This window comes from Cucurbita pepo, chromosome 8 (genome assembly GCF_057944985.1).
Source record: "Cucurbita pepo subsp. pepo isolate OVF chromosome 8, ASM5794498v1, whole genome shotgun sequence".
In the NCBI taxonomy this organism is placed as follows: domain Eukaryota; kingdom Viridiplantae; phylum Streptophyta; class Magnoliopsida; order Cucurbitales; family Cucurbitaceae; genus Cucurbita; species Cucurbita pepo.
The window spans coordinates 4384408-4411949 of NC_141805.1; the positions used below are offsets into that span (position 1 = coordinate 4384408).

At 38.0% G+C, this 27542-nt stretch overlaps 1 protein-coding gene across 2 annotated transcripts; it reads left to right on the forward strand.

Annotated features, from left to right (window-relative positions):
* The first annotated feature begins 1422 nt into the window (after positions 1 to 1422).
* Positions 1423 to 27542, forward strand: DCL1 (dicer-like 1). 2 transcript variants are annotated; one of them, XM_087126565.1, is made up of 21 exons: positions 1423 to 1690; positions 2028 to 3203; positions 3302 to 3415; positions 15334 to 15544; positions 15773 to 16167; positions 16245 to 16476; positions 21582 to 21754; positions 21841 to 21963; positions 22052 to 22212; positions 22502 to 22735; positions 22829 to 22979; positions 23055 to 23237; positions 23496 to 23657; positions 23747 to 23842; positions 23936 to 24567; positions 24812 to 24912; positions 25001 to 25200; positions 25279 to 26199; positions 26545 to 26709; positions 26808 to 27184; positions 27276 to 27542. In XM_087126565.1, exons 2-21 carry the CDS (start codon positions 2034 to 2036, stop codon positions 27451 to 27453), a joined length of 5979 nt encoding a protein of 1992 aa, XP_086982691.1. In that variant the 5' UTR covers positions 1423 to 1690; positions 2028 to 2033; the 3' UTR covers positions 27454 to 27542. The 2 variants fall into 2 exon arrangements, with proteins under 2 accessions (XP_086982691.1, XP_023539589.2); XM_023683821.2 differs by having other exon boundaries at positions 1423 to 3203.

Consider the following 27542-nt stretch of genomic DNA (forward strand, 5'->3'; position numbering starts at 1 on the left):
ATTTTAATTTTAAATTTTGATTATATATCTAACGTTCATCCGTTCTAAAGTGATCTCGTGATATTGTTCTCGTGCATTTGAAATTTGGGAAAATTTTATGTTTTTAAGCCACAACGTACTTGCGCGAGTAAATTTTAATTTCATTAATTTAAATTTTGAATACATGTTGGAGCGAATATATTCATATGACTATGTTGCCCACAATTCAACTAGTGCATATAAAATTGAATCAACAAAAAAGAATAATGCCAATAATCAAAGTTGTTTCTTTTGCGTAAAACATTCTAGGCCTCTCCAAATTCGTATTCAAAGTTGTTACTTTCCCAACCATGTATTTGTAGGAATAATTTTGAGGTAACTATGCTAAGCATCGAGGGAGAATTTCTCTATTTGTTTTCTTTAAAAATGTCAATTTCTTATATGAGAGTCTCTTTTGTAAATTCTTCTTAAGATTGACAACTCATATGCCGTCGATGCCTTCATGTAAACATTTTTTTATGCGTGTCTAAAGCGATTGATATTTGTCTTAAGTTCTAATTTGGCCCGGAGGAGAAAATCGGAATCCAAATTTAACTCAAATGGGATTTAAATTTTAAGTATTTTCAGCCCTCGATTTCTCGTGAAACTTGTAGTCATTCTTACTCTTAAACAAAAGAGACAAAACTAGCTCTTGAGGGGTTATAAAGAAATTTTTTGAGAAAATACGAGAACACTTGCCCAAAAAATTTTCCGCTCTTGACCTTAAAACTAAGTAGGGAGGAACGACCCAACAGTATTTTTCTGTACTTAGGAGCTTTGAGGAAGATGCCAACTTAGCTTGTTCGTTACTTTTTCTAGCTCTAACTATATCCACCCATATAGACTGCATTTTCTAGGCTTCATCTTAGTTAATTTTATTAATAGTGATCATTGAAAAGAGTAGTGACCTTCAGCTTAATCACATCACACAAACTTTGAAAAAGACGCCATTGAACCCTACATTCGGTCAAAGTTTACAACATAAGGAAGTTACATTAAATACACTCGTGATGAGGGTAAGTTTAATTTAACCCGTATTAGATGAAACAATATCAAATTTGATTAAAGTTTAACTCAAAATGGAAATGGTACTTGGAATGAACTCCATTTACTTTTACATGATTCCAAACACATCATTTTTAATTTAAAATATTAAAAAATGAAAAGAAAAAGATTTAAAATAAAAAAATGGAAAATATCCACGTAGATAATGGGGAGGAGTAGAATCAATGAGAGAGAGAGAGAGAGAGAGAGAGAGAGAGAGAGAGAGAGAGAGAGAGAGAGAGAGAGAGAGAGAGAGAGAGAGAGAGAGAGAGAGGGGTAATAAGTGGAGAAAAGATCCGGGGAGTGAGAGGAGGCGTTATAAATGAATAATTGTATTTGAATTGTTTAAGTAGGAAAATAGAAGAGAGGGAGGGAGAGGGTGTCTGCGTGTGCGTGGTTGGGAGCTTATTTTGGGGTATCGCAGCAGCAGGAGCTTGGGAGAAAGTAAGGAAGCAGGGGAAGTTGCAGAGCCAAAACCTGAGGGACAGAGACATGAGAGAGAGAGAGGGGAAGACGAAAGTGCGTGGGGTCAAATTCAAACAACTATTTAACACACGCAGAATAAGGCGTTTGATAGCCCCCTCCAATCTCGTAGAATCACGCTCTCGAACTTCCATGGCTTTTTAGGGTTTCTCTCTACCCTTACTTTTTTGCGTGCTTCATACGGTCTATCACTCTCCTACCTTTCTGCAATTTATTCTCTCTCTCTCTCTCTCTCTCTCTCTCTCTCTCTCTCTCTCTCTCACCATCTCTCCGCTCCCCAGCTTCCGCTCTCTCTCTCTCTCTCTCTCTCTGCCTCAAACCACTCACTGCCCACCGCTTTTCTATCTTTTTGTTCACATTTTATCTTCAATTCCCTTTTCTTTTATGCCCTTTACTTTAATTTATTCAACTTCCAGAAATTTGCAATTTTCTTTGTTTTTTTGAAGTTCTTGTTCGGTTTTATAATCTCTCTGTTATACTAGTCTGCTATGGAGGATGATACTAGGACTCCAGGAAGTTTTACTGCCGACCCAACTTGTTCATCTGGGGTTTCTTCTTTCTGGCTAGATGCCTGTGAGGACATTTCCTGCGAGCTCATCAATGATTTTGTGGATTTCCACGCGTCTATTGCTCCCGAATCCTCAGTTGAAAACACTTCCGTTCAACACAACCTCGCCAACGATTTTTTTGGTGGAATTGATCACATTCTTGATAGTATTAAGAACGGCGGGACTCTCTCTCCGGTAACTTGCAATGGCGATCGTGATGGCACTGTTGGGGAAGACTTTTATATTGACAACCAGGCATCTGGGGTTCGTGATATGCTGGTTGATACCTCAACTATGCAGGCGAATGGCGTACAGATTGAAATTCTTCAATGTAATGAGCTGAGCAAGGATAGTTTTGGTGATGGTAGTCGTATCTGCGAGGGCGATGAATCTGAGAATGGGTTCAAGCAACCAAATGGATGCGAAGGGCTTAGCGTTGTTGAAACCCCTAACAGAAATGGAGTTCAAAAGCATGAGGAGAGTAATAATGTGCCGTTGAGAGATTGGGGTTGTGATAGTGAAGAAAGAAGCAATAAGAGGCCTCGTTTCAGCAATGGCAACAACGAAAGGCATTACTCAAACAGGGGGCAGTGTCCATCTAGGGATAGAGAAAAGTTTGTCTCTAGAAAGAGGTTGCGTGAGCGAGATGAGAGTGATAGAAGGGATAGAGGTTATTATAGGAGGAGAGAGCATTATGGAACAAGTGGGAGGGACGCAAGAGATAGGGACTCGAGGGAGCGGGAACAAAAGGGTTATTGGGAGAGGGACAAATCAGGATCAAATGAGATGGTTTTTCACTCAGGTATGTGGGAAGCTGATCGTAACAGAGAAGCAATGACTGATAATGAAAAAAATCAGGAATTCCAGGGAACTACAGATAGAAGTTCCGAGGAAACTAAGGAAAAAATCCCCGAGGAACATGCTCGTCAATATCAGTTGGATGTTCTTGAACAAGCGAAGAAGAAAAATACTATAGCTTTTCTTGAAACTGGGGCTGGGAAGACACTTATTGCTGTTCTTCTGATTAAAAGTATTTCCAATGACTTACAAATACAAAATAAGAAGATGCTTGCTGTATTTTTAGTTCCCAAAGTTCCACTTGTGTATCAGGTAAAATAAGTAAATAATATTCAATTATAGCAATATCGGCTCTAGTAGCATTTCGTTGTGTAAGGAGTTGATTGTATCATCATTCTTTGTAATTTCAGCAAGCTGAGGTTATTCGTGAGAGAACTGGCTATCAAGTAGGTCATTACTGTGGTGAAATGGGTCAAGATTTTTGGGATGCTAGAAGGTGGCAGCGTGAGTTTGAAACTAAACAGGTAAGAGCTCTTATTTGGAAGCTTATTATTCGTGATCTATATTTTAATTGTAAGTACAAGAAAAAAAAAAAAATCAAAATTTATCTCTGTACCTGGCAGGTATATCAAATTGAGTCCTAAACTAAAATGTCTGTTGCAATTTTAAAATTGCCCCACACATTAAAATTGAAGGTCCAATTTGATGAAATTGAAAATTTAGGGTCAAAATTGATGGTAAAAGTTGATATTCCCCATTTTTATCAGGTATTAACTTTTGAACATACCCTTCATATGAAAGTCGGTCTTATATTTTTCTGATTTGTTACTCTGTTTGATCATATTCAATTAATCGTAGGTTATGTTAATCCTTTTGATCTAATTGAAGTTATCCATATCAGAATGAAGCGGAAGTGCTGTTATCCCCTTCTTATTAGTCTTATGCTTGTTAATCTTTGGTAATTTTACCGTTAAACTTCTATTTATTTTTTATTTTTATAATAAACAAGGAGGAGATATCATTCGAACAGCCAAAAGCGCACCAAAACAAGCTAAAGGACGAAGGGACAGGAGTCCCTTCTCCAAAATAGGAGGACAAACAATTGCCCTTCCATTCACATTGATCATATTAGTAGAGTAGTTACAAGAAACAAAAAAAGAAAAGAAAAAAAAAAAGAAAAAGAAAAAACATGGTGAGCACTCTATTTAGAGGCATCAATTAAACAAGGTCAGTATAGTTAGAAGAATTGTACTTATTTGAAAAGTTATCGTGTTGAGCACTCTATTTCGAGGCATCAACTAAACAAGGTCACTAATATAGTTAGAAGAATTGTACTTATTTGAAAAGTTGAGTTTATTTCCATCCAAACGTACCACCAAAGAGCTCTAAGGCATTTGACTAAAACACTCTAGTTTTGTCTTTGAACCACCAACCAGCTTGCCTTGCCTTCCAACGTCATTTTTTCTAACCCAAACCTTTTATGAGCGGAAGGCCAGACCTTCAAAGTGAAATTTGATGGTTCGAAATACACCGAAACAAATAACTGAAGTAGAAATAGCAACTTGAGGGGATAGTTTATTTGAACGGAAGAAACTTAAGCACTATGCTTTTCATTTCTTTTTGTTGTTGTGAATAAAGCGTACATATTTATTGGGGAGAAAGTGCCAACAATTTTCCTAAACTTGGTCTACAAGTTGCTAATGGCTAACAATTCTCCTAAAGTTGCTCCACAAATAACTTCTTTTATTAAGTCAAGTTTATTGACTCAGAATCTCCCACTTTAGCTTGACTTTGCTTGTGATTTTTCTCTTCGAGCAACTCCCATATCTGTAAATTTAATTCTTGCTAGGGTCTTGATGAGAATATTGGCACGTTGCTCTCTAGTTTCTCCTTTGCTTGGTCCCTGATCAACTGTCTTTAGAAGAAATTTCAATTCCGTAACATGCCATTTCTTCCACTCCTCTTTTATGTGCAAGAATTCCATCATTAGAATTGCATATAGAAACTTCTTGTGAGGTACTCCTCTGTCTTTTAACCTTGCTTTCCAGGAATACAAGTTCCTTGCTTTCCAGTAATACAAGTTCTTCAAAATTTTATTTTGGAAACAACATCAGTCTGAAGCAAGTTGGGCGAACCAGTTGGGTATTTAATAGAAAGGGCCTAAACAAGTTGGTAATTGTCACCCTTGTCATCATTGGGTTCTTGTTTCTTTTTAGGTCTTCCTCTAGGTCTCTTTGGCTGAAATGACAAGTTCGATGTCCCATTTTTCTTATGCCCGGGTGGCCTTCCTCTAGGTTCCCTTAGTTGAGATGGTAGGTTTGATGAAGCACACCGACTTGTAGGTTTCTCTTCATTGACTAAAGTAGCCTTTGGGTTTTTTCTTATCTCTGTTATTTGGTAACTTCTTCTCTCGACCCATTGATTTCTTCTTCCCTTTCTTGCTGCCGATACCAAATGGAGGCTTCTAGAAGATGTTGATGGTTTTTCATTAGTATCTTATACTATGGTTTTATGACTATTTTACCTTCATCAACAGGACTCCATTCCTGTCGAACATATTGAAGAACGACCCAACTAACTCAACTCTGCTGCCTTCTTTTGTTATTTGACCAAGGCTAATAATTTGCTCTTCAAACCTCGGGATCTAATATACCTTGGTTAATAGACGTTGATCATTGTTCTTGCACTGGAACAAGATGGATCCTTTGTCTTGGATCGGTAAAATTGATCCGTCGCCAAGCTTCATATTTCCAATGAGCTTCTCATCAAGCTCCTTGAACTTTGCTCTATCTCCAGTACTGTGGTTGCTCGCTCCGTTGTCTAGATACCACATGCTGGTCTCCTTTCGGTTTTCTCCATCTGTGAGGAGGTTCACCATAGCCTTCTCTTCATTCAACATCAAGAGGTTAAACATCTTCTCAGCTTCGTGCATGAATGTGAGGTTTGCCTCCTCGTTGCGTTTCTTGTTGAAACACTTCATCGCATAATGCCTGTATCTTTCATAAGAGTAACACTTGATCATACTCTTGTCCTTCCAAGGGTTGGGATCGTCATGGGTTTGTGAGGCATTTTCATGACCTCCTCTGCTGCCACATTTGCGGCCACAATCGTGGCCACGCCCACGACCTTTGTTTTCTTTGTTGTGACCGCCACGTTCTTTTGTACTTGAAAAGGAAGAATCAACCATATCTTTCTTTTTCGTCTGTGTGAGACTCTCTCCGTGTGTTAGTAAGAGGTGCTTCTCCTCCTCTCTGCTGTCATAACCACGAATTCTCTCCTCGTGGGCTTTAAGATGACTAATGACCTCCTCAACCAACATGTTCTTGAGGCCGCCGAGTTGCTCGATAGAGGTAACAATCTGCATAAATCTTGGGAGTGGCTTGAAGGAACTTCTTGATGACGGATATCTCCTCCACTTTGTCGCCTGACGAATGGATGTAGGTAGCAATCATTCTCAACTTCTGTAATAGCATTTAACCAAAGGATTTTTATTCTCTTTATACTTTTATTGAGGACATGAACGCCCTCAAAGATTGGTCAAGAGGGCTGCAACTTCTGTAAGTATTTCAATTTAACCGTTATGTTAGGCATCTTTCAAGGATTTTGTCAGAGAGAACAGCAACTCGGCTAAAGAGAATAACTCAAGTTCCTACTTTGGATTTTGCCATTGGTGTAATGCTTCCAAGGAAAAACAAAAACATTTTTACCTTCTTAGATTATTTAAACCTATCGTGCCTTTCACCATCTCTAAGGATAAAAGATTCAACAGTTATGGAATTAGAAAAAGAAAAAAATATTTGTAAGAGTAACTAGAGTAATCTTCATTTGAATTGGTAGGAGAAAAGAGAGACCTTTAGCTTTGGCATTAATAGAAGTGTTTTTCCATCTCCAAATCCTTCATATTTCTACCGAAGTCAAGCACCTACAAGCTTAGAAGAAATACCCTAGTCGTACTTGGATGAAAACTTAAATCTGGCTATTATAAATAAATCATACTAGTTTGTGCAGAAGAAGAACTATCCAGCTAGAATCCAACACTTGGTGAAACCAACCAGACTAAGGTAAAGTGGTATTTTATAGTTGCATTCAAAAAACCAATCAGACTATTTTGGGCCATAATTTGTTCTTTTGGATATGAAACAGTGTATTAATCACAAAAAAGGAGGAACAACTTAGGGCCAGGGTTAAATAAAACCTCCTCTCAGAAACTACAAAAGATTAATGGTCACAAGAAAGCTATAATCACAATTTTTTTTCTTATAGTTAGAACACCACTAAGAAGTTGTGTACAGTACACTACTACAAAAAGAATCCTGAAAATTGGCTTATCTAAAAAAATCTTATGGTTTCTGATTCCTCCAAATATGCCAAAGGGGACTGTGCAATTCTAAAGAACTTTTGCTTTGAGACACTTCAACAATTTCATAAGAGAAGCCAAACTCATTGACCTTCCCCTCAGTAATGGACTCTATACATGGTCAAACAACAGATCTCCACCCACTTTGACACTCATCCATAGATTTATTGCCACAGAAAGCCTCCATGGAAAATTCAGTCACGCTGGGGTTCAAAGACTGAATAGATCTACATCTGATCATTATCCCAGTCTACTATCCATGGGTTGCTGTAAATGGGGCTCCTCACCCTTCCAATTTGAGAATATGTGGCTGAACCATTCTAAATTTTTGCCAACGGTAGAATATTGGTGGAAGAATACGCCCCTCCATGGATGGCCAGGGCACGGTTTCATCAACAAACTGAAAAGACTAAAAGGAGTCCTAAAGAAATGGAATAAGGAGGTTTTTGGTTGTATTTCGACAAAAAGGAACCAATTGCTAACCGAAATTGCCCTCCTTGATCAGATGGAGGAAACTGGCTCCATCACACTAGTTCAACACACATAGAAAAAGCTCATGAAAGCAAAACTTATTTCGTTGGCAGTAAATGAAGGGCAATCTTGGAGACAAAAATGCAAAAAACGATGGTTAAAGGAAGGTGACATAAACTCCAAATTTTTCCATCGTATGATGGCTACAAAGAAACGAAAGAGTACCATCATGGAAATTCTATCCACACAAGGCATAAGTTTAGTAAACGAAGAAGAAATTGTATCAGAATTTGTGTCCTTTTACACATCTTTATACACAAAGGACAATGCCCTCTGCGAATTTCCTCACGATCTTGACTGGAGTCCTATTGATCAACAGCAAGCTGCCTCCCTCGAGGTCGTTTTCACTGAAGAAGAGGTGGGGAAGGCTATTCAGCACCTGGGCTCCAACAAAACTCCAAGACCAGATGGTTTTACCTCAGAATTCTTTCAGAATGCTGGAACTTTATGAGAGCTGATATCATGAGAGTATTCCATGAATTTTTTTGAAATGGAGTTATTAATGGCAACCTGAATGAAACATACATATGTTTGATCTCAAAGAAACTAGATGCTCGCACTGTTGCAGACTTTCGTCCCATAAGCCTCACGACCGGTCTATATAAAATCATAGCAAGGGTATTATTAGAACGCCTTAAAAAGGTTCTCCCCTTCACAATAACTGGGCAACAAACAACTTTTGTTGAGGGGCGACAAATTCTTGATGCATCGCTCATTGCCAACGAACTCATTGATGAATGGGAAAGAAATAAACAAAAAGGTGTAGTTATTAAACTTGACATGGAAAAGGCCTTCGACAAGGTTGATTGGACTTTCCTCGAAAACATTCTTGTGGCCAAAGGCTTTGGCCCAAAATGGTGAAGGTGGATTAAAGGATGCATCTCATCCACAAATTTCTCCATCACCATCAATGGAAGACCGAGAGGGAAAATTTATGCCACATGGGGCTTGAGACAAGGAGATCCACTATCCCCTTTTCTCTTCATCATGGTCATGGACTGTCTCAGTCGCCTACTGACAAAAGCAGAATACGAAGGGCAGATAAAAGGTTTTCAGATTGATAATGAAGGCTTGAGCATAAACCACCTTCAGTTCGCAGATGACACAATCATCTTTTCTGATTTGGTGAATGCTTCTTCCATAAAAAACATGATTGAGACGGTAAAAACCTTCGAAGGATTCTCTGGACAAAATATCAATCTCCAAAAAACAGAGATTATGGGCATCAATATTAGCATAGAGGTCATTGTAGAATTTGCTAGCATATATGGTTGTAAAAAGGGAGAATGGCCGAATATGTACCTAGGACTACCTCTAAAAGGAAATCACAAATCCTTTTCCTTCTGGAAGATTATTATTGAGAAAATAGAAGGTTGTCAACATGGTCATCACGTTATACTTCAAAAAGCGGAAGACTTACCCTAATACAAGCCACATTATCCAACCCTACTTACTACATGTCTTTATTTGAAATACCACAAAAAGTGGCCGCTGATGTAGAAAGACTTTTTAGAAATTACTTGTGGAAAGATGGCGCACACCTTGTTCGTTGGAATATTATAAACCTCCTAATAGAAAAGGGAGGCCTCGGTCTTCTCTCGATAAGGAAGAAGAACATAGCTCTCCTCGCCAAATGGATATGGAGATATCATCATGAAGAAAAGGCCTTGTGGCGAAATCTTATAAAGGCTAAATATACTCCTACATCAAGCAAAGATCACCTCCCTCCATATTCTACAAAAGGGCCTTGGAAGTACATTAAGAACATCAAAATATCACCAACCGAACTCGCCATAAGGTGGGCAATGGGGGAAGCACATCATTTTGGATCAACCCATAGATTGGAAACACCACGCTATCCACTTTTGTACAGGCTCTCTCATAGCAAAAAAGCCACGATTAAAGAAACGTGGAATGTTAACAACAAATTTTGGGACTTGAAGCTTGGTAGGAATCTAAAGGATAATGAAGCAACGGAGTGTGCCGAATTAAGCCTTGACCTTGCCCCTGTGGTATTGTCAAACAAAGAAGACTCACTAACTTGGCTCCCCAACGCTGACGGGGTCCTTTCTACAAAATCCTTGATGATGGACATGGGGGAAAAAGTAGAAGCAATAAATCCATGCTAGCAAAGACAATATGGAAAGGACATTAACCTAAAAAGGTGAAGTTCTTCCTTTGGGAAATAACGCATAAAGCCATCAGCACAAGTGAAAATCTTCAAAAAAAAGAATGCCTTACATCATTTATAAAGCTATCAGCACAAGTGCAAATCTTCAAAAAAAAAAAAAAAAAGAATGCCTTACATCACACTCTCTCCAAATTGGTATCCACTATGCAAAAAAGAACACGAATCACAAAGTCACTTGTTTATGCAATGCACACACTCAAAATTTTTGGACAACGATTCTTAATATATTTGGATGACATCTCACATTTCCTAGGGAGGTAAAGGATTTTTTTGGATATGACCTTAACGTACCAACCCTTTCAAGAACACAAAAGCCCTATTATGGAAAAACCTCATCATGACTTTCTGTTGGAATCTGTGGAAAGAAAGAAATCAGAGAATATTTGCAGAAACGACACAATCCTACACAACTTTTCGACAATGTTTACCAAGTTATATCTTGGTGTAAACTGTCTAATATTTTTCGATTGTCGATCAATGCAACATTGGATCAGATGGAACTAATTTTGCAGAATTCTTACATCCTTCTACTGTCAGTCCAACAAATGACACTTCCTCTCCCAGTGATGAAAACTCAGACAATGAATCTAAGTTGAGTTAAATTGCCTGAAACTTGATAGTTTCTTTATTTTAGTCATGCGCCAAGGTGATCTTTTCTAAAACTAATGAGAAAGCAAGACTGCTAATTTCAGACAGTGTGAAGCAGCCAAATTATTCTTCAGACTTGGATAAGTTTTCATGGTGCATCAACTGTCCTGGATATCCATCACAATTTTGCATCGTCAACTAGATGCATTGTCACCAATGTAACCTTTCCTTCTTTTGTCACTGTATTCATGGCTTAGAAGTACTGTTTGAGATTGAAGATAAAGTTCTTTAGAGCCTTGGTATCTAAACCCCACCAAAGGGCTTAGGCTCTTTTAATTGTTACCTTGTTGAATCGAATCGTACTTCTTGTTGGGATTTGGTTTTCTACCGCTCTCATGGTGAGGCTAAGTCTGACGCTCAGATCTGCCATTAGAGAAAATGACCTAAAAACTAGTGCAAATGGCCTTAAAACTAGTTTCGCATATGCACTAATAGAAAAGAAGAAGGAGACCTTCTTTCCTCACTGTAATTAAAAGATGCTCCATCCAATTTATATTATCTAGAAAACTAGCCTTCTATAATGAATAGTCGGGAGAGGTCTTAAATAAGACTTTATAGATAGAATAAATGCCTTATTATTCTTTATTCAATTCTTGGCCTTGACAACATTAAGGGAAACATTCACTTCTCCAAAAAGTTTTGGAATCATCTGAACTAGTGCTTTCTAGGAGTTGTCTATATCTATGAAATGCTCCTATCCTACGCTTGAAGCCACCAGGTCATGTGATTTTGTTTTAGGATCTCACCATGAACATCCATTCTTGAGCTGACATCCCATCTAGGTGGAAAGCTTCCGCGTTAATCTTGTTAGTTTTGGTGGCAATCTCATCTAGGCGATCTTCCAAGTATCAAACACTGTTGAAGGAATGACCTTGATTTAAGGAATATTTGTGTAATCTTATTAAATAAGGGAAGTCATTGTTTACAGACTAGCAGTATTTTGAGCAATGTACAATTTCACGCTTCTTGGCGGTGTATACCAATACAAAATTCTTTTGTAATTACCCTATATCTATGTTTTTGAAAGGTTGAGATGGCTTTTTGCAAGTAGATCTTACGGAGGGTCTTATCTCTTCTTCCCCTGTCCTTAGGTTGTCTCCCTTTTTTTTTTTTTTTTTCTTTTTTGGATTTTAGGCACCTCAAAGTTTCTTATAATAAAATAAAATAAAATAAATACCTTTCCTAGAGGAAAAGTATTTGCTTCAAGATTGCTCGAGACAAGCTGACTCCTACCTTTTCATTTGTTATTATTTTTGAACAAGAAACGAAACATTTCATTGAAAAAAATGAAAAATAGATTAATGCAATCTTCACAAGGGAGGGAAGATGAAGTCAACAACAAAACAAGACCAAGCTGAGAAAACAAATACAAAAGAAATACAATAAACCTTAAACTTTGGAACTGACAAAAGGGCATAACCCAACAACGAAAAGAAATAATAAAGAAGGAAATAAAGACGATCCAATTGATTAAATTCAGTTAAGTCTTTGATAGAAAGATCCAAGAATAGGCCATGAGGCAGACAACTTCAAAACTTTGGAACTGACAAATTTAACAGCAAAGCAAGCGAAATCAGATATGAGATTGATTCTTCTTATTTCTCCCTTCTTCAAAAGCAGAAAACCAAACCTTGAAGACGTCCTTCAGATTACTGAGCTTAGAACTAAAAACAAAACCTGCCCAACGAAGAGAATGAACTTGAAGAAGAGGTTGAACAAAAACTGCTCCACACACCGGTTGACAAAACCAACTGAAGAGGAAATGAGAAGAAGGGCCACGAAACAAGCTTGAGAGTCTGCACCATGGAGATTTTTCAAGCATCCTAGTTTTGGTGACTAAACCATGAGAATAGTTACATTATTGAGCAACCAAGAATACTAGAGAATTGTTACTGTTGGTGACTAGATGATAATTGTCTGCATTTGTAATCCACAAACCTCAACGAGAGAAGAAAATTTGGCTGGAATTTGGGAAGAAATCTAAGGTGAATCTACTCTGCTGGACACGAACTCTTTTCTCATTAACTTCATTTGATAAATATATTTTCAAAAGCTTCTGCAAATGAAACCTTCACAAACTAATCAATTATGTGTGATGGCCTTCTCTTAGGATAATTGGTAAAGTCTCCAAGATGGTTAGGGAAAAATGTTTGGGGAGTTATTATTTTTTTTTTGAGAGAGATATAGACTCTTCCTTGAATGGAATGTATATTTGTTTGATTCCTAAGAAGCAGAGAGCTAGAATGGGCAAAGATTTTTGTTCAATTTGCCTTTCCACAAGTATTTATAAGATAATTGCCAAGGTGTTCGCTGATTGGTTGACGAAAACACTTCATATGATTTCTAGTTCTCAAGGGGCTTTTGTCATAACCATATAGATTTTGAATCGAGATCTTATTACCAATGACACGGTTGAGGATTATGTAAACTGTAAGTAGGAATAAGTTATTTCTAGATTGATTTTGAGTAGGAATAAGTTATTTCTAGATTGATTTTGAGTAATCTTATTATAATCACACGGATTGTAACTTTCTTGAAAAGATGCTGGGATCGACAGGCTTTGGTTACAAATGGGGACGACAGGCTTTGGTTACAAATGGGGACGACAGGCTTTAGTTACAAATGGAGATCTCAGATGTGGTCTTGCATAAGAATTGTCAATTATTCCATCCTTGTGAATGGAAAGCCAAGGGGTAAGATTTTTGTGTTTAGTGGTCTTAGATAGGTTGATCCTCTTTCACCCTTTCTCTTCTTACTTGTAGTGGATGTGCTTAGTAAGATGATCTCGAGTGGAGTGGGGAGAGGTGTAATAGAGCGGGTTCAGATAGGAAGCGGTAGGTTGCTCCTTTGGAAAACATCATTGTTAATCTTAATAGCTTCTTGTTCTTCTTTGAGGCTGTGGTGGGTTTTAGGATTAATTGGGGGAAATATTTGGTTATTGGTCTAAATTGTAATTCCTCTACGCTGGCTTGTTGGGCTTTGGTAGTCAGGTGTGAGGTGAGTAGTTTTTCCTCCTATCTTGGCCCCCCTATAGGGCATAATCCTAGAAGCTTTGATGATTTAGAATCTCATTGTGAAAAAGATCCAAAAACGCCTCTCCTCTATGAAGGAATCTTTCTTCTCTAAAGGAGGTAGGCTAAGTCTCATCCAATTTGTTTTGGATTGAAACTCGATCCACAACCTTTAGTCCCTATTTTGGTGATCTTGAAGTTGGAAAAATTCGGAGGGATTTTCTATTGGAAGGTGTTGAGGAGGTTGGGGCTTACATTTAGTGAATTGGGAGATTGTGTCTACGTCAATGGAACAGGGAGGTTTGGTAATCTTAGACTTCGTAAGGATGCCCAATTGTCTAAGTGATTACGATGCTTCCCCTTAGAGCTTGATGCTTTGTGGCATGAGGTTATTGTGAACAAGTTTGACATCCATCCTTTCGATCAAAACTCTAGTAGTAGACTTTGTAATGAGATCCTATTGGGTAAGTGATTATGACACTTCCTCTTGGAGCCGGATGCTTTATGGCATTAGGTTATTGTAAGTATGTTCTCCATCCCTTTGCTCACAGCTCTAGTGGTAGGCTTATGTGGAACTTCTAGGAATCCCTAGAAAGCGATTGAAATCAGTTTTACTTTCTTTTCCCAGTGGTAGGCTTACGTGGAACTTCTAGGAATACCTAGAAAGCGATTGAAATCAGTTTTACTTTCTTTTCCCAGTTTTTGAAACATTCTGACTGGGTCTGGAAAAATATTTTGTTTTGGGAGGATCATTGGTTAGGTAATGGCCCCTTCTGTTCTGTTTTCCCTCATTTGTATTGTCCGTTTGAGGTTACATATGGTGGCCTCTATCTTGGTGGACTTTTTTTGCCTTCTTTGAGTTTTATTCGGCCTGTCAGCAGGGAAATTTTTGACGTTGTGTTTCGTTGGGGGATTTCTCAATTATTTTGGGGAGGAGGGATTTTCATTTTTGGGCCCCCGGTGTGTCAGTGAGGGTTCCTTGTAATCCTATTTTCCTTCGTTTGAGAGAACCCTCTTTTCCTAGGCTCCATCTTTATTCTTTGCTTTTGGAAGGTGAAATCTTTCAAGGTCAAATTTTTTTGTGACTGCTTCTACTTGGAAAGATTAATATGATGGATGTATTCAGAAACATTAGTCTTTTTTGGTGGGACCAGATTGTTGCATCCTCTATAGGTGCATGAACAAGGATTTTAATCATATCCGTAGGAGATGCCTGTATGCTCCTTTGTTGTGGGATCACACTTTGAAGCTATTATACCTCTCTTTCTTAGACATTTTTTTCAGTATGCCGTTTTTGTTCTTTTGTTTTCTTTGATGTTTCTCAGTGAAAGCGGTGTTTTTTTTTCTTTTTTTGGTCTTCTTTGATCTTTCGCAGTGAAAGCAGTGTTTTTCATTAAAAAAATATCATGCGTTATGGTGCCTTATATTTCGTGGAAGTGAGAGTTTATCTGAGTTGCTTTGATCACCCATCAATCCTTGCATAAACCTGCTCTGTTTCTTGTTTGTTTTGTAGCTTTAAGAGTTTTGCTAAAACGTATATATATATTTTTTTATTATTATCAAAAGGTTTCAATGCTAAGAATGAAAATTTTGGAGTTTGTTGCTTTAAAATGCCTGTCGTACATGAAGTTCTATTTGATTTTTCGTGTTGTGGTCCTCTAATCAACCGGGTGCTCATGCAATGCAACTTTTCTTCAAATGCAGGTTCTGGTTATGACGGCACAAATACTGTTGAACATTTTGAGGCATAGCATAATAAAAATGGAAGCAATCAATCTACTGATCTTGGATGAGTGCCATCATGCTGTTAAGAAGCATCCCTATTCTTTAGTTATGTCTGAATTTTATCATACCACACCAAAGGAGAAGAGACCATCTGTATTTGGAATGACTGCTTCGCCTGTTAATTTAAAGGGTGGGAGACTGGATTCTTATTCCTACTTTAGTTTCCATGTTGAAGTATTATATATATATATATATGTATGTACATATATATCTATATATATATATATATATCTATATATCTATATATGTATGTATGTATCTATATATATATATGTATGTATGTATGTATATATATGTATGTATGTATATACTTCGTTAAAATTATTATTGTAATTATTGCTTTGAATATTCCCTACAGGTGTTTCGAACCAAATAGATTGTGCAATTAAGATCCGTAACCTTGAAAGTAAATTAGACTCCACAGTCTGCACTATAACAGACCGCAAGGAGTTGGAAAAACATGTTCCAATGCCATCAGAAGTTGTGGTGGAGTATGACAAAGCTGCCACTTTGTGGTCCCTTCATGAACAGATAAAGCAAATGGAGGTGGAAGTTGAGGAAGCTGCAAAATTGAGTTCTAGGAGAAGTAAATGGCAACTTATGGGAGCTAGGGATGCTGGTTCTAGGGAATTTCTGCGGCATGTTTATGGTGTTTCTGAGAGAACTGAAAGTGATGGTGCTGCTAACCTAATACAGAAGTTGAGAGCGATCAATTATGCACTTGGGGAGCTGGGTCAGTGGTGTGCTTTTAAGGTTTGAATTTATACGCTTGTCTAATAAGACAGACTTTTAACTTGTTCAAAGAATAATCTCATCTATCATTTTGGCAGGTTGCGCAGTCTTTTTTGACAGCTTTACAGAATGATGAGAGGGCTAACTATCAACTTGACGTCAAGTTTCAGGAGTCTTATTTGAACAAAGTTGTTGCTCTTTTACAATGCCAGCTATCAGAAGGAGCTGTTTCTGACAAAGATTGCAAAGCTTCAAATTCAGACGAAGATGTTGCGAATAATATATCAGATCATGACGAAATTGAGGAAGGAGAGCTTCTTGACAGCCACGGTGTGTATGATATACTTTTTGCTGATTTTGATAGACTCCGCATATTAACCAAGTCACGTGTGCTTAGCCGGCAACTTCGGAAGTTGTTGGCATGATAACTGAAAAACGAATGAAAAATTGGTTCCCTTTATGGACTCCCAAGTCTCCATAAAACATGAAAGAAGATAAAAAAAAGGGAGGAAAGAGAAGGAAAAATATATAGTAATAAATGACCTCTCTCCAAGAACAGATCTTAGCAGAGTACTTCGTGGATTTTGTAGTAAATAATGTTATCCCAATTGTCTTTCATGGGATTGCTAATTAAGTGCCATTAATTTGACAAAACTGATTTGGAATGGGTAAGGGGTTGCAACAATCACTTAGCGGACACGACCTCATATTGATTGTGTCAATATGCTTTCATTTTTTAATATGATTTTTATGAAAAATCAAGTTTGCATTGGTGAAAATGAAAAAAATACAAAAGAGAAAATTGAGAGGCATACAATGAGCCATCCTAGAAAAAAACCAAACAAGTGACCAGATAAAAAAGGACTTCCATGCAAAATGATATGACCTAAAAAATAGTTACAAAAGTCCTTAGAAATTTATGCTCAAAGGATAGCTTTATACCTGAGTGGTGATCAAACTTCCCCTCAAGATTTCTCCAAATCTCATAAAAAAAATCCTACTACTCTCAAGCCAAAGTCCGGAGGCGACTGGGAGGAGTTGCACTCTATGTTTCTATTCAAACAAACACCAACCTACTAGAACTAGAAACTCCCATATAGACATTTAAATTGATATTCCAAAGACATGATCTTGGTCCGTAGACATACTCTTACAGAGAGGGCACAACTATGCCCTAGTGAGCAATAACTTTCAAACAAAAAAACTTGAACTTGGAATTTTAGATGTCAAAAATAAGGAAGAAGAGGCAGTAGGGTGAGGGATCACACTAAGTTAGGAGTTCTCATTGGTCGGTAGGTGTATGTTTTGGGCTCAAACCGTCATTGAAAACCGACTTTTCGGTTTATGTCAGTTGAAGATCATCATTTTTTGAAGTCTTTGTAACACTAATCAAGACTATGGTGGTAGTAAGTAAGTTTTGAATTTAATTGATGCACGATTCAGTGAGGTGAGAACTTCAAGCTAATTATTGAGAGAAGAAATTTTTTTGTTGTGTGTGAAGTAGATCTATTGTAAATGACAACAGAGATGGGAGAAGAGAGAGGGTTTCTGCAATTTCTCAAATTAAAAAAACAAATACATTTGCAATCAGCTGTATTTATTTGTTTATTTAGTTTTTAAATTTGGTCTATCGAATGGTAGATAACTTAAATTTGGTCTATCGAATGGTAGATAACTTGTTTTCAGGCTAGATCAATCGATGGACTGACAGTTTTTATGTGTAAAAACTGATGCCAATCAAACCATTGATTAGATTAATTGGTTGTTGTGGGTTTGGTTGATTTTGGTTGGTCGAGTTTGTCTTTTGGTATTTCATGATCTTCCCTACACAGTGTCGAAAGAAGGCGCTACAATAAAACCCCTGAATGATTAGAAGCCCAAAAACAAATGCTCCTACTTCTAGGATCAATAGAGAAATCCCCTATAGGATAAAAGAGCCATGTACTTGTTTCTCTACATGACTGAGCAATAGAAGCCATAACAATGCGAGGAAGAGGTATTGACAGAGGGATGATTGGAAGCCACATAGCATGATGAGAAAACCTAAAACAAAGAAGGCTACTGGCCCAACCAAGGATCTTCCTAAAAATAAGTATTGGAATCATCCACCAAGTATTATCCAAATTGAGAGAAAAGAGGGACATGAAACGATGTAGCTCATCTAGGGTTTTTTAGTGTCTTTTGACCCCACTCAGACTTTCACCTTCTTAGGATTTTGGCCTTTATAAACAATCTGATAAGCACGGTTGGAAACAGAAATTTGACCTTCAAATATTTGGATCTAGTGAAAGTAGATGAAACTTCCTGCCAATGTCTTGCTAATATTGGATTTAGACGTACGATTTGAACTCCATCCAAAATCTGGTTGCCTTTATACTCTCCACCCACTTATAGCAAGCTAGCACCATCCTAGTTATGCGCCCTATGAATGCTTCCACATGCTTCTTCAAACACCCCATTGAAGTATTCATCTTCAATTAATGCTCAGATTGGAACAATCGTTATGGTTCTGTTTTGGTTTATATCATATTTGTATATCTCCTACTATTACCCCTTGTGCTCATACATACTCCATTTTAACTATCCATTCTTTTTTCCATTTGGCGTGCACAAAATGGTCTGATATGAGTTCGATAGAACTCCGTAATGCTGATATTCTTTTTGTAGTATCAACTTATATGTCAAATTTCATGGATGAAATATAAATAAAATAGAGATTATCTTTTGGAGGAATTGTTGAGAGGTTGATACCTTTAGAGTCTTGAAAACTGGTATAGTTTGAAACAAAGAACTACTGTAGAATCAAATCCCTTTTTGTCCTTTTACTTGACCGATAGATATGAGATAATTCTCAAAGAACGAAGAAACACGTGATGAAATCCTATCATTCCAATTGCTGTAAGATAACCCTTATGAATGTTTCAAAGAATTATTCAAGAATTTGATGAAGTCCAACGTATGAATAATTGGTTCCCATGGGGGAAGAAACACATGAAGATAGAATGTTAGATATTAACTAGTTATATAGGAAAAAAAATTGGCAACAGAAAGAGGTGCATGTTACAAGTCTAAATTAGCTTGCTGTTTTTCTTATTAATTTTTAGAAAGTTACATTCCCTTTTACAAGTGAGAAAAACTAACTTAATCCCTAAATACTAGATAACAATAAATCTGAATAAATTTCTAGATAATAGGTAACAGTAAATCTGAATAAATTTCTAGATAATAGGTAACAGTAAATCTGAATAAATTTCTAAATACAAAGTAACAATAGATAAACTAGGGAATTTCACTTATTTAATGGGATTTCACAAACTTAAACCTAATCCTTCGACACTCCCCCTCAAGTTGAGTAATAGGCATCATTCATTTTAAGCCATTCCTAAGACACTCTCCCTTAAGACTAAGATGAGTATTAGGTCTTATTCATTCTCAACTTGGATACTAACTCATGAAGCAATAAGCTATGAAGTATTTTTGTTAGCACTTCTGTCTGTTGAAGCCATGAGAGTACATAACTTATGCATACTATATCCTTGAAGCACTTTCATACGAGTTGCTTGCCTCTCACATGCTCACTTCTTTTGGAGCACTTCCATAGGCATTGCTCGCCTCTCTCGTGCTCATTCTTCTTGGAGCACATCCATGTGCGTTACTCACCTCTCTCGTTCCCTATTGGAGCACTTTCATGGTGTAGCTCACCTCTCTCGTGCTCACTCCTCTCGTTGCTTGCTCTCTCTAGTGCTCACTTTTCAAAGAGAACCAATTGATTATTTGAAAGAACTCCCTCGCTTGCAATAATGGCTTCTTAACATGTCTAGGGTTTATCTTATTTTTCTTATTGTCCTGCACTACACTCCTGGTCAATTCCAAAACCTCAGTGGCGAGGTATTTGAGGACATAAGCTTGGTAGATCAAGACATCTATGACAATGTGCTTTCCGTTGGGGCCTTTCTTGAAGTACCGTTCAATTCTTCCATTCGGGAATTGGTGTCTAGCCTTGATGAATTTGAAGATCTAGTTTTGTCGCCTTTTCTTCCTCTGATGCCCTTGGTTCCCCCAATTATTGAATATTTCAACTCTAAATCTCGAAATTTGATACTTTGTGATGACAATTGGAAGAATGACTTGAGATTTTTCTGACATGATAGTGGAATAAGATCTTGGTCACAATATATGATCGGTAGCTAGGAAGGCTCTAAATAAATTTGGTCAAGGTGGAAGATCGATAGTTATGAAAGGCTCTGAAGAAATAATCCTATTTTCTACTCGAGGTATGGTATATTATATTTTCGGCTTTCTCCTTGTTTGGTCTTCCTTGATAGATTCTAAAAAATTGATGAAACAAGTGGGACTATTGTAAGATCCTTAAAGAGGAGAAAACATTATGGTTTCAAACCCACTGGGCTCTTGCCTATGAGGTCGCCAAATTATTGCTGCTGTTGAATGAGCTTTGTTCAAATGGGCTATGTTTGATAATGCAATAGAAATCACAAGTGGGCTTGACGCAAGAGTTTAAGGCATCAAGTGGGAACGCAAATGGAAATTCAAAGTGAGCCTAACGCAAGAGTCCACTTCAATGTGATTTGATGCTGCAAAGGGACGTGTACCCAGACGCAAATGGAAGTTCAAGGCTTCAAGAGTTCAAAGGGAAATCCGAGTGGGAAAGCAAGCCACAGTTTGATTTGAAGGCTTGATTTGAAGGCTATCTCTTTTTATTTATTTGTAAAAGCTTGATATGAGCCAATGGAGTGGATTTAGGAATGTGAGCTTTGTGGGATCTAAGAATGTGGGCTTGATGTGAAGATTTTGTTTTAGATAAAGGCTTGATGTGAGCTTAGGAATTGGACTTGCTTTGACTTGAGAAAACACTTGTAGAAGAATGTGGACTTGCTTGACTTGCAGAAGAAATAATGGACCCATAGAAAATTATTTCAACTCTTCGAAGATTTTTTTATTTAGTGGCAATAGAAGAGGCATCGCTTTTGAATCCCTAGATGCTAGATGCTAGATAACAAGAAATCTTAATAAATCACTAGATACTAGGTAACAGTAAATTTGAATAAAGTAGGAGATACTAGGTAGCGGTAATAAATTAGGGAACTTCCCCTATTTGATGGGATTTCACAAACTTAACCTTAATCCTTCGCCAGTACAAGATTATAGGATTTTAGAGAATTTTGACTCTCTACTAAACTACTGAGCTATTTCCTGCTTAACTCCTGCTTTTCAGTTCCCTTTTATCCACATCCTAACTGAATTACAAAACAATGGGCTTACGTTTAACTCGAATCAACACTTACATACCCCCTGTGTACATAAGTTTGGCACTTATGTACATAGCAGATGCATCACTACCTTATTCTCTCGTATCCGAACTTGATGGTACTTGTTTGATGTTCCCAATTTTTTCATTTTCTGTTTGTACCGAACAGTTGACTCTGGTGGGGAGCATGTAGATGAGATAATAGGAGCTGCTGTGGCTGATGGAAAATTGACCCCAAAGGTGCAATCACTCGTTAAAATTCTGCTGAAGTATCAACATACTGAAGATTTCCGTGCCATAATCTTTGTTGAAAGGGTTGTGTCTGCCTTGGTTCTTCCAAAGGTGGATTATTTCACTGAGTACTTATTTTATTGATTTAGTACCTTCTGATCTTCTTATCTCAATGTGTTATCATGGCCATCCTGCAGGTCTTTGCTGAACTTCCTTCTCTAAGTTTTGTAAAAAGTGCAAGCTTGATTGGTCACAACAATAGTCAAGATATGCGGACATGTCAAATGCAGGACACTATATCCAGATTCCGCGATGGTCGTGTATGTACAATAATGAATCAATCTTCATAGGAAAATGTGGATTTTGTGATTGAATTTCTTGTAATTGTTGACCTTGTATTCTTTTCAGGTGACACTATTAGTTGCTACTAGTGTTGCTGAAGAAGGACTTGATATCCGACAATGCAATGTTGTGATCCGCTTTGACCTTGCAAAAACAGTTTTGGCATATATTCAGTCTAGAGGACGAGCTAGAAAGCCTGGTTCAGATTACATTTTAATGGTTGAGAGGTACTTCCTTTGCCTATGTGTATGTCCGATTCACTGGCTTTTAGGATTGCAAATATCACGTAAATCATGCATCTAATTCTCCTGTAACCATATGTTCTTGAATTATTGATAAAGATTCTAGGATGACTAGTTTTATATTATTATATATTAATGACTAGAAAAAACTTCCCATGTTCGATATCTTCTTTAGGAAGATGATCTGGCTAACATTTTTGGCTTTCTATTTAGTTTATGGTGTTTCAAATATCTGTAGATGTCAATGGACTGAGATTTTCTGTAATCTCCACAGGGGAAATTTGTCACATGCAGCCTTTTTAAGGAATGCCAGAAATAGTGAGGAGACCCTGCGTAAAGAAGCAGTGGAGAGAACTGACCTTAGTCATCTTGAGGATACTTCAAGGTTGATTTCCATGGACACAACACGAGGTACCGTGTATCAAGTTGAGTCAACAGGTGCCGTCGTTAGCTTAAATTCTGCTGTTGGTCTTGTTCATTTCTACTGCTCACAGCTTCCTAGTGACAGGTCTGTTGTTATATTATATGGCATTGTTTTCCCCATTTTTGTAATTTTAGATGATAGTTGAATATGTATTTTCATCTGCTCCCTTTCTACTAGATATTCCATTCTTCGACCTGAGTTTGTGATGGTGAGGCATGAGAAACCAGGTGGTCCAACTGAGTACTCTTGCAAGCTTCAACTTCCTTGTAATGCACCATTTGAGGAACTTGAAGGTCCAATTTGCAGCTCAATGCGCCTTGCACAACAGGCATGCTATCATGTTATTCAAAAAAAAATTATTCCAGGTTTACGTTGTAGCATGACTTTAACTTTCTATTTACAGGCTGTTTGTTTGGCTGCTTGCAAAAAGCTCCATGAAATGGGAGCATTTACTGACATGCTCTTGCCAGACAAGGGAAGCGGAGAGGAGAGGGAAAAGGTTGAACAGAAAGATGATGGAGATCCACTTCCTGGGACTGCTAGGCACAGGGAGTTCTATCCTGAAGGTGTAGCTAATATTCTCCAGGTCGGTTTGTACTTAATTTTGTCTATGATACTTTCCTGTTCTGTTGATATACAGGTGACCGAAAGAACAACTCTTTTGGTGATAATTAATTTCTGAGATAAGAACTTTTTAAGGAATTGTTCATGTGCAGGATAGCCATGGGAAGTTTTCTTTGTTGGATTTACTTTTTGTCAGTCAATTTGTATTAACTATTTTAATTTGAAGGGTTTTCCCCTAGTCTTTTATCATTTAATGGAGGGTGCATGGTTCTATTTATAGGGAGATTGGATATTAACTGGGCGAGATACTTTCAACGGTTCCAAATTGCTCCACCTTTATATGTACACTGTTCGGTGTGTCAACATTGGCTCTTCTAAAGATCCATTCTTGACTCAAGTTTCCAATTTTGCAGTACTTTTTGGCAATGAGCTGGATGCAGAGGTTTCTATTTTTCAATTTAGTCTATAAGCATGTCTCACTCTCACACACAGAATCATGTGTGCACTTAATCACATCATTTACTTTAACAGGTGTTATCGATGTCGATGGATCTTTTTATTGCTCGAACTATCACTACCAAGGCGTCTCTTATCTTCAGGGGTATGTGTGATATTACTGAGAGCCAGGTAAGTAATCAATTTACCTATTGCATTGAACAGTATGTTTTCTGTTGGCTTACTGTTATCCTTGGAACAAAATTGAAATGTGGCGTTGTACAGTTGGTATCCCTCAAGAGCTTTCATGTAAGATTAATGAGCATTGTGCTGGATGTGGATGTTGAGCCTACTACCACTCCTTGGGATCCTGCCAAGGCTTATTTATTTGTCCCTGTTGTTGGTGATAAGTCTGAAGATCCAGTGAAAGAAATTGATTGGGATATGGTTCAAAAAATCATTCAGACAGATGTCTGGAGCAATCCCCTTCAGCGTGCTCGGCCAGATGTCTATCTGGGCACAAATGAGCGAGCATTAGGTGGCGACAGAAGGGAATATGGATTTGGAAAACTCCGTCATGGTATGGCATTTGGACAGAAATATCATCCCACCTATGGTATTAGAGGAGCAGTGGCTCAGTTTGATGTTGTGAAGGCTTCTGGTTTGGTACCTGACCGAGGAGGGGTTGTTGAACTGCAAAGGCACACAGATCTACCTAAAGGCAAACTTTTGATGGCTGATTCTTCTATGGCTGCAGAAGATTTGGTAGGGAGGATTGTAACAGCTGCGCACTCGGGGAAAAGGTTTTATGTGGACTCCATTTGCTATGATATGACTGCAGAGAATTCCTTTCCTAGGAAGGAAGGGTATCTAGGTCCCCTGGAATACAGCTCATATGCCGATTATTACAAGCAAAAGTATAACAGAATTTCAGTTTTAATCTGCCTTGTGTTAGCCTAGCTTTCTTGTTTCTTAAAGTAGTTTTTTTTTGCGTGGACTTGATAGCCATAATGCAATGCCAATGTTGTGCTGGAGAGAAAGGTTAATTCTAATCTGTATTGGAAGACTATAATGTTGTGGAAGTGCTTTACAGACTGGAAGAACTTTCCTTTCTTGCACAACAAAAGGGTTGCATTTGGCTATTTTGTCTTCTTTATTCAGGTATGGAGTTGAATTGGTATATAAGCATCAGCCTTTAATAAGGGGACGCGGTGTCTCATATTGCAAGAATTTCCTGTCTCCTCGGTTCGAACATGCAGAAAGTGTGCTGTCTTTTTTTACTATACTTCCTCATTCTGTGCTATTTATTTGCCTGTAGTTTTGGGCTAATGGAGCACCTCGTTTGATTAGGTCATGAAGATGAATCTGAAGAAACTCTTGACAAAACATACTACGTTTACCTCCCCCTGGAGCTCTGTCTGGTACATCCACTGCCTGGGTCACTTGTTCGTGGTGCACAGAGATTACCGTCTATCATGAGGAGAGTTGAAAGCATGCTGCTTGCTATTCAGTTAAAACATATGATAAGCTACCCTGTTCCCTCCTCTAAGGTAGTATTAAAGGAAGGAGAAAAGATTTTGGTCCTTTTTTATTCCCCAACGTTTTGACGCGTGCTCTATTACCTACAGATATTGGAAGCTTTGACTGCTGCGTCATGCCAGGAGACGTTCTGCTATGAAAGAGCAGAACTGCTTGGAGATGCTTATCTAAAATGGGTGGTTAGTCGGTTCCTTTTTCTAAAATTCCCCAGAAAACATGAGGGCCAGCTTACTAGAATGAGGCAACAAATGGTCAGTAACATGGTCTTGTATCAATATGCATTGAGCAAAGGACTCCAGTCTTATATACAAGCAGATCGTTTTGCTCCATCTCGATGGGCTGCTCCTGGTGTGCTTCCTGTCTTTGATGAAGATACGAAGGATGGAGAATCATCCTTCTTTGATCAGGATAAATCAAATTCTGATGGTGTTATTGAGATGGACCACCATCTTGATGCTTTTGAAGACGGTGAGGTGGAGGATAGAGAGGTAGAAAGTGACTCTAGTTCTTATAGAGTCCTCTCTAGCAAAACTCTTGCTGATGTCGTCGAAGCTCTCATTGGAGTTTATTATGTTGAAGGGGGAAAAATTGCTGCTAACCACCTTATGAGATGGATAGGGATTAAGGTCGAATTTGATGCAGATGAGGTCGAGTGTGCAACAAGACCATCTAATCTTCCAGAGAGCATACTTCGAAGTGTTGATTTTGATGCTTTAGAGGGTGCCTTGAACATCAAGTTTCAAGACCGTGGTTTGCTGGTAGAGGCTATCACTCATGCTTCCCGACCATCTTGTGGAGTTTCATGTTATCAGCGGTTGGAATTTGTTGGTGACGCAGTATTAGATCATCTGATCACTAGGCACTTATTCTTTACATACACGGATCTACCCCCAGGTCGTTTAACTGACTTGCGCGCTGCTGCTGTAAACAATGAAAATTTTGCACGAGTTGCTGTTAAACATAGTCTCCATATTCATCTTAGGCACGGGTCAAGTGCTCTTGAAAAGCAGGTATCATATGTAATCCTTTTTTACTACTGTTATATATTCCAGGCAGCATGTGCCTCCTTTATCTTAAGAACTACAAATTTTACAAGTTCAATCTATTTTAAATTATAAGCTTTCTTTTATCTAATATAAAAATCAACAGTGATTTTATATCATATCATGAAACCGAGATGTTATCTTAATTTTTAGAACTATGAAGTATTTGTTGGCCTGACTGAATGATATTGAACTCGTAAAATAAATTATTAGAAATGCTTAAATGGAAACAAAAAGACTTTCCTTTCCATAAACGATGACTCGTATTGGTTGAGTTGATAAACGATGAACTACGAGCAACCATGTATGCAGATTAGGGACTTTGTGAAGGAGGTTCAAGATGAATTATCAAAACCTGGCTTTAACTCCTTTGGCTTGGGAGACTGTAAAGCTCCGAAAGTTCTTGGTGATATTGTTGAATCCATTGCTGGTGCTATTTTTCTCGATAGTGGACGTGACACTGCCGCTGTCTGGAGGGTCAGTTTCTCTTTCACTCTCAATTTAAACATTCTCATCGAGGTCAAAAAATCATACTTCGTCTTTTTTCTTTTACACTAAATATTTTTATGTTGTAGGTATTTCAACCACTGTTGCATCCATTGGTTACACCCGAGACACTTCCGATGCATCCTGTCCGTGAGCTGCAAGAACGATGCCAACAACAGGCAGAAGGTCTGGAGTACAAAGCAACTCGCAGTGGCAATTTGGCCACTGTCGAAGTTTTCATTGATGGGGTTCAGATTGGAGTTGCTCAGAATCCACAGAAGAAGATGGCACAGAAACTAGCTGCGAGGAATGCGCTTGCTGTTTTGAAGGATAAGGAAATGGATGAAGCCAAGGAAAAGATGGAAGACAACAACGGGAAGAAGAAGAAGAATGGCAATCAAACGTTTACCAGACAAACCTTAAATGATATTTGTCTGCGTAGAAATTGGCCGATGCCATTTTACAGGTGAGGAAACTGAACTTTTATCTCTGTAATTTGTTCCTGCCAATATGTACAACAATATTGGTAACAAGGAGTAGTTGTTTTGGATGTATAGGTGTGTGAATGAGGGTGGCCCTGCACATGCAAAGAGGTTTACCTTTGCGGTTCGGGTAAATACTACAGACAGGGGATGGACAGATGAATGCGTGGGAGAGCCTATGCCTAGTGTCAAAAAGGCCAAGGACTCTGCTGCTGTTCTGTTGCTGGAGCTATTGAATAAATTATACTCGTGATAGCATCATCACTGCCCAACTTGGACATGAATTTTGTATTAAAAATGAACATATAATAATATTTTATGATGAAAGTTTTTTACTAGCAA

Bases quoted from the DNA above. Each gene is read 5' to 3' on its own strand.
- DCL1 (XM_023683821.2), top strand. From the start codon at position 2,034: ATGGAGGATGATACTAGGACTCCAGGAAGTTTTACTGCCGACCCAACT. The intron at 16,477-21,581 runs GTGTGTATGATA...TGTACCGAACAG, and splicing joins AGAGCTTCTTGACAGCCACG to TTGACTCTGGTGGGGAGCAT. The intron at 22,736-22,828 runs GTCTGTTGTTAT...CCTTTCTACTAG, and splicing joins TCACAGCTTCCTAGTGACAG to ATATTCCATTCTTCGACCTG.